This window comes from Scomber scombrus, chromosome 13, assembly GCF_963691925.1.
Source record: "Scomber scombrus chromosome 13, fScoSco1.1, whole genome shotgun sequence".
Lineage (NCBI taxonomy): Eukaryota > Metazoa > Chordata > Actinopteri > Scombriformes > Scombridae > Scomber > Scomber scombrus.
The window spans coordinates 19650248-19657264 of record NC_084982.1 but is presented as its reverse complement, the minus strand read 5'-3'; the positions used below and the strand labels follow the sequence as shown (position 1 = coordinate 19657264).

At 37.4% G+C, this 7017-nt stretch overlaps 1 protein-coding gene across 1 annotated transcript; it reads right to left on the bottom strand.

Annotated features, from left to right (window-relative positions):
- tpt1 (tumor protein, translationally-controlled 1) lies at positions 1-5102 on the bottom strand. Its single transcript, XM_062432280.1, has 6 exons — positions 4976-5102; positions 4297-4370; positions 2407-2591; positions 1812-1917; positions 1233-1349; positions 1-470 (listed from the first exon to the last, which is right to left on the bottom strand). The coding sequence occupies exons 1-6, from the start codon at positions 5001-5003 to the stop codon at positions 468-470; spliced, it is 513 nt and encodes a 170-aa protein (XP_062288264.1). The 5' UTR covers positions 5004-5102; the 3' UTR covers positions 1-467.
- Positions 5103-7017: the final 1915 nt, after the last annotated feature.

The window sequence follows — 7017 nt, the reverse complement described above, 5'->3', positions numbered from 1 at the left end:
TGGTGGTGCTAGATTTTATTTTCAAATTAAAACTACAAGTCTTTTTCGAGGAAGATGGAATTGTATTTAATGCAACCAAAAAACCCAAAGAGGTCTGAGGTGGTCGACCTGTCTATGGATCATTGCTAAAACACAGGCAGAAGACGACCACTCACCACCCTGCCTTCTTTTTTTTCACTTTTCAAATTACAAAAACTGGGCTAATCCTGGGACACAAATCAAACACTGCAAAAGCCAAAAGAAAGTTTAAAAACTGTATTCAGTGACTAATCATGTTTGATTCACCCAGCCTCTGGATTAGTGCGGTGGGCCACGATGTGAATTTACAAGAATGTTTCTGTTCAGGCATGATGTAAAATAGTGCTCCTGCTGTCTGGTCTTACAGGGTGGGGAGGGGCAGGGGGGTGTTTGGGTGGGAGCATTCAGGAAGCAGCGGCCAGTTGAAAAGCAGATGTAGTTTCAGGTAGTTACTGGAAGAAAAAAGAAAAAAAAAAGGACATCAATACTTCATCTAACAAAATATGTAATTTTGATCATTTTGACAAAAAAAAAGTTTTTTAAAAAAGTATCAATTTCTGCCACTGGATATTTTAAAAACTTGACAGTCATGTTAGTGACTCAAATATAAGAAAAGTTATTTAGGTGATCTCAAATGATAATTTTTTTTTGTCTGAACACTAAGCTTGATGTTAAGTTTACTGTCATGACAAAAAAAGCAGCAAATGTATCATTTATCTATTTAGTAATCATTGCGACTCTAGGCACAACATATGGAGCGTCACTGGTTCTGTGGTCAGTTTTAACAGCGCTGATTTCACTGAATATAATAAAAGGAAAGCAGTAAGACTACTTCTACTCTGGCTGTTTCATCATGACTTCTGATTTAATTCAGCCATACAAGTGCAACACTAGTAGCTGCCCAGCAGATGTCGCCATTTTAATTGAATCAAATGCTTCAAACCAAAGAACCATTTTCAGTACACCCTTTTCATCTGTTAACCGCACGTGATAAACAGTTCATTTATGGTTGATGGAAAGAACTGTTGCTACAACTACACACTATTAATGGTAGTTTGCCTTTCTGGGTTTGTTTGGAGCAAAACGTGTCAAAAGTTGTTGAATTCAAACTTGGGGGGCCTGTGGGCTGCTGTAAATTAAACGAGGCTGCTGGTTTTCTACAACAGCTTAATTTAAGAAAAAACTTTACTCATGCAGACTCTGACAGTACTTACACATTTCTCAACCTCCAGACCATCTTTGAAGAAAAGCATGAATGGTGTGATGCCATCTTCACGGTAGTCCAGCAGTCCAACCATGCCCTCTGGGTCCATTTTCTCCCCTGTGAAAAACTGCAGAGAGAAATGACAATGGGTCAGATAACAATACATAAAACAGTGCAAGTTCAGTTTCCAAAGAGATACTAGTTGCATGAACAAACGATGAGAAAAAAAAAAAAAGAGGCTGGTTTACAGTTGGGCTTGTAACCATTTATCATCACTTAATTAGTGGGACTGGTAAATGGCACAAATTCAATTATGTCACTTTTACACGCCATTTAAACGTGAATCTGGTGGTTTGAGTGGTTCTATCACAAGATCCATTGCTTTTTACAACTTGGACTGGACTGTGTCTAAGAATTTAAAAATAAGTGTTTATTCACATTATTTATTTATCATTATGAACAACAGATGAAATATTCCGTATTGATATCTTAAGACCGACATGCCATTACTTTTCCAAGTTCCTCTGACCTCAGCTACTTTTAGCTGGAATATGTTTAGTGAATATGAAGTGTGGCCCTGCATAGTTACCTGGTAGTTATCGATGTTTCCGAGGATCTTCTTAATTTCTGTCTGGGCATCTTGCATAAATTCCTTCACTCTATCTGGGTTGCCCTCCTCGAGCTTGGTCTTGATGCTGGACATGCAAAAAAGTATATAAATGTAAGAAATCACAAATCTGTACAGCTGCAGTTAGAGTAGAGTATCAATCCAACTTTGTACTGCCTCGAGTTGAAGTATGTTATGCTCTTCTGACATTCATCTGATAACCAAGTCATCAAATAGTAATTGTTATCCAGTCCTAAATTTTATAACAATCCTTGGAAGCTGTTCACATGATTTTTATTAGATCTATTACATTTTTAAGAACTCCCCGAAACATATTCAGACTTTGAAAATCTTAACATTTATTACCTGGAAACGCCAATCTGTTGCAGTATTACAGGAATTAATTACTGATATTTACACACAAGAAGATTATGAGTGCTGACCAAAACGTCTTTCACGTCTCTACAAAGGAACATCAGCTGCACTGGGTCACAATATTTGACCAAGATCGTGTGTGTTTTTTACAGATGCGAGGAGAAACCTGTGATTTCCACTTCCACCCATCACTGATACTCACGCTTTCATGTATTCCTTGATGTAGGTCATGTACGCCTTCTTGGTGAAGCCTGTCTCCTGCAGTTTGTGGTTAAGGACAATGTCGACGCCTGAGACGGAGCTGGACTCAGTGCCCTCTATCGCTTCCTCAGCAGAGGCGTTGGCACCTATTAAAGCCTCGTCAAACCCTTCTGTCCTGGTGACGGTCTAGACACAAATAACAGAAATATTTCAATTTCAAAAAGTTCACACTGAGAAGAGAATTGTTGTCAATGAGGATGATGCGGGTTAAGATGAGTTCATTGTAGTGTACATGTTTGCCTGAATAGTGAGAGAACTAACTTCACTGTATCTGTCTAAATCAAGTTTGGCTTTCACAAAAACATGCGAATAGTTTAACCAAATTCAAAAGTAACACTGACATTTTGGGGGGGGGGAAAAGCACAAACTGTAATCTAAATGTGCAAAAAAAAAAAATCTTTTCAAAGACAGCCCAAGAGTATATATTTTAATCACATTTTAATGCATCCTAGAAAAGTTGAGCTCTTGAACTGAACTCAAAAAGACACTCTTGGAACAGTCTCCATCACAATCTAGTACATTATATTGGCAATATTCACATTGTATGTTTGGTGCTTTAAAAGGGGATATAGAAACAGCTCATGGTGACGTCACATAAAGACAACACCCTCTACGTCATAAAAAAGTAGTGCTCATCACATGACTCACAAATCTCATCTCTGGTGAGACAAGTTTCGCAATGAGAACATTTGGATGATGATGATTACACCACCAACACAAACCACAAGTCAGTGAACAAAATGATTTCTTAAGCTACAAACCCATGAATTATGTTCTTTATCAATTGAATATCAAGTCTTTTAAAAACATTTTGGCACAGGAGGACAGTGGACTTTCTCCCCCATTACTTACATTGAAAGAGTATTATGAATTCATCTCCTAAAAGGTCAGTATGAACAGGAGGAATGATTACAGCAAGAACAACCTGTTTCAATGTTCATTTGGACACCTGGCTGTTTAAAGACACTTGAAAAATTGCGAACTTGTTGTTTAAAGCATTTGGTTAACCTCAGGTTATTTGACGTTTGGATGTGCGCCAATATCACTGTAAACTGTTTGAAGGGGAATTTAAATCTGGTGTGTTAAATGAACACGTAACCTTTATTTAAGCTTTTGCTTTGTTGTTTATGATCACATCTATGTGTCCGTATGAGAAAGGAAAGGCATGAACCCGACAGCACATCCCTGAATGTAAAAAACCCCCAAAACAAGCTACTTGATGAGTTAAATGTTTAAACAATGGACTAAATCTATTCTTGTAAATGCAGTGCTGAAGTTCAAGTTTGGTTATCGTTTAATTTGAGTTCATAATTAGTTTATAGTCGTTACTGTAACAGCTGCAATAAACCGATTAACAAGCTCCATAGTCTGTATGGGTCCACTGTGCTTCTGGTTTATTTTCAGTTCCTCACAGTAATTAAAGACTGATGCTGTCCTTACTGTGTAAATACCATGAACATTGCACACATGTATGTAATCTCAGGAACTTCTGCATATTGCAAATGTAATAAATAAATAAATATATAAAAGGCTTATTTACATAAGTTAAACAGACTGGTAAGTTTAGAAAATTACATAATTTTACTGTAAAGCAAGCTTTAAATCCAGGCAAAAAACAACATGTATGTCATATCATGCTATAACAATGTTCAATAGCTAAGATATAGTCTCATATCATATTACAATGTTCAATAACTAAGATCTAGTCTCATATCACGATATTACAATGTTCAATATCTAAGATCTAGTCTCATATCAGGATACTGATGTAATATTGATATATTTCCCAGGCCTAGTTCGTGTTAATTTGTCCAGCCATCCTCTGACTCACCTTTCCTTCAACTTCATAGAAGATGCCGCTATCGGATACTTTGACTTTGTAGATGTCCGAGAACATCTCATCACCTGAGGAAAGGAGGCATTTTAAGCATTATTATCGCAGTTATCACATCATCATTAAAAAAAAGAAAAATAAACCACAAAGCGTTTCCTGTGCTTGGTGCCATAAATCACAGGAAACAAAACATCCTGAGCAGCTAAGTTAGGAAACAAATCAAACATCTCGATGTGAAAAAACGAGTTTTATAAACAGAGAAGCTGCATTGTGCCACGTTATCTGGGTGATGCTAATGCTAACAAGTAAGGGGAAAGAAAAAGAGAAAGAGCCGGTCAGACATTACTGCTTGAATTAAACAGCAGCGATGGTTTCATGATGCCCACAGGCCGCACTGCGATACAATATCGTGACTAACATTTATATCCTCCACCACCATCATCTTTACCACCATACTGACTGCTGAACACTTTAAATCAACTTGCCGGTAGTTAAACCTCGGCCACAGCTACCAAGCTACCCGGCCTGTAGCTCACCGACAGGGAGGCTAACTCTCTGCTAACACGAGTTAGCATTAGCCAACTCTCCACTAACATGTTTATAACACCTCAACAGCTCCCCGGTAACCACAGAAACCCCATCAACACGAGAGAAGGAACCAAACGGGAATACTCACCGCTGATGAGACACTTGTAGATACGCATTTTAGCGGCTTCGATGTTAAATCTTCCAGAGAGTGAGAAGAGGATGGCCGCCCCAACAGCGCGGAAGAGGGAAAAGAGCGATCAGGCCTCTGGGCCGAGTATTTACATCCTACTGACGTCACCGGCCGCCCTTTGCTGCCACCCTGAGGTTAGTGGCCGTTATCGGTACTACACAAAACCAACAAACCCACTCCCCACACTAAAGTCTGGCGCATGGCTACCTAAAAATATGATTACAGCAGGAGAAATCTGTTTCAAAGATAATTTAGACATCTGACTATTGTTTAAGACAGACTTTAAAAATGTATTCGAACATGTTAAAATAGAATATTTATTGAAATAAATTTGATTCAACCTATTTTGTTTGGCATTATAAACATAGCACAAAAAATAATGACATTTGTGTTTGGTAGATTATTTCTTTGTGGTAACAAAGCTTCATGGCAAAAAATCTTATACCGTTGGAAAGCCTGTTTATTGTAAGGAACATGCATTTGTGGGATGAGCAGCAGAGCTGAGTATGTGGGTTGCATCCATGAAAAATGTGTCAAATCTTGTGGGATAAGCTTGGGCATGCTGTTAATGCCAGAGTGACCAATCTACCAAACACGAATTTCTTTACTTTTTGTACTATGTTTATAATGCCAAACAAAATAGGTTGAATCAAATTTATTTCGATCTGAAAAAGTAATTAAGGCTGTCAAATAAATGCAGTTAAGTCTACTATATTTCCCTCTAAAGTGTAGTAGAGTCGAAGTATCAAGTAGCATCCAGTTGCGGATTTAGATATAGGCAACATGGGCAGCCGTCCAGGGCAGCATCATGCCAGGGGCGGCGCAGAACACCTTAATGTCACTGTGTGGGTCAATTTACCGTGTTACAGTGGGTGCCCTTTTTCCAGTTTGTGAACTAGCAGCTTCTGCTGGCTGATGAAGATCTCACAGTAAGAAGTAAGAGATTGGGAGAGAGGCAGAGGTAGGTTGACTTCAGGTTTCTCCACTGAAAGCCTGAGGTAGGAGGAGCGGGGGAATCTAGCGCACCTATGATTGTATATAATTTCAGTATTTCTGGTTGTTATTTATATCTTTCTCTCTCTCTTTATATATATATATATATATATATATATATATATATATATATATATATATATATATCTTTCTCTCTCTCTTTATATATATATATATATATAGCGCACCTATGATTGTATATAATTTCAGTATTTCTGGTTGTTATTTATATCTTTCTCTCTCTCTCTCTATATATATATATATCTATACATATGTTCATACACATATGTGAGGGGGTTTGCCCAGGGTGCCATACAAGGTAGAACTGTCACTGGTAGCATCAAATTGAAATACATAATTACAGTATTTAGGTAATTGTACTTAGTTACATTCCACCAGTTAACAGACCGATACTGTACAACAACATTTTAGAAATACTGAACACGAGTTCCTGTTTTCCCCAAAAGTTTTCTAGACAGGAAAAATAAAAGCTTTTAAAAGATAATTTTGGATGTTTAAAAATCATATTTATTCACTTAACTTTTCAGTTATTTTGTCTATAAAATATAGTTCCCCAACACGAAAGTCTAAATGCTGTGTCAAAGTCTTGCTCAGGAGGAATAAAGTCCTGATGGGGACGTAATGAGTCCTTTTATCCTTTATATAAAAAGGTGCAGTCTGTAGGATTTAGTGGCATTTAGCTGAACAGACTTGGACTATAATATTCAAAAGTATGTTTTAATTAGTGTATAATCACCTACAAATAAGAATCATTACCTTAGAATGAGCCCTTTAACATCTAACAACCTCACCACTAGATGCCACTAAATCCCACACTGGTCCTTTAATGGCTTAAAATGAGTCAAGATTAAATATAGTGTGGTAAAAATAATGCCTTCCTTCTGTACAATTTCTACCAGTTAACTCAGATTCCTAAAAAAACCCTTCAAATTGAACGATTGCAAAAGGAATTACACTCTTAACATTTTCACATAGAGACTATGACC

Bases quoted from the DNA above. Each gene is read 5' to 3' on its own strand.
- tpt1 (XM_062432280.1), bottom strand. From the start codon at position 5,003: ATGCGTATCTACAAGTGTCTCATCAGCG. The intron at 4,371-4,975 runs GTGAGTATTCCC...TCCTTTCCTCAG, and splicing joins CTACAAGTGTCTCATCAGCG to GTGATGAGATGTTCTCGGAC. The intron at 2,592-4,296 runs GTGAGTCAGAGG...ATTTGTGTCTAG, and splicing joins TCTATGAAGTTGAAGGAAAG to ACCGTCACCAGGACAGAAGG.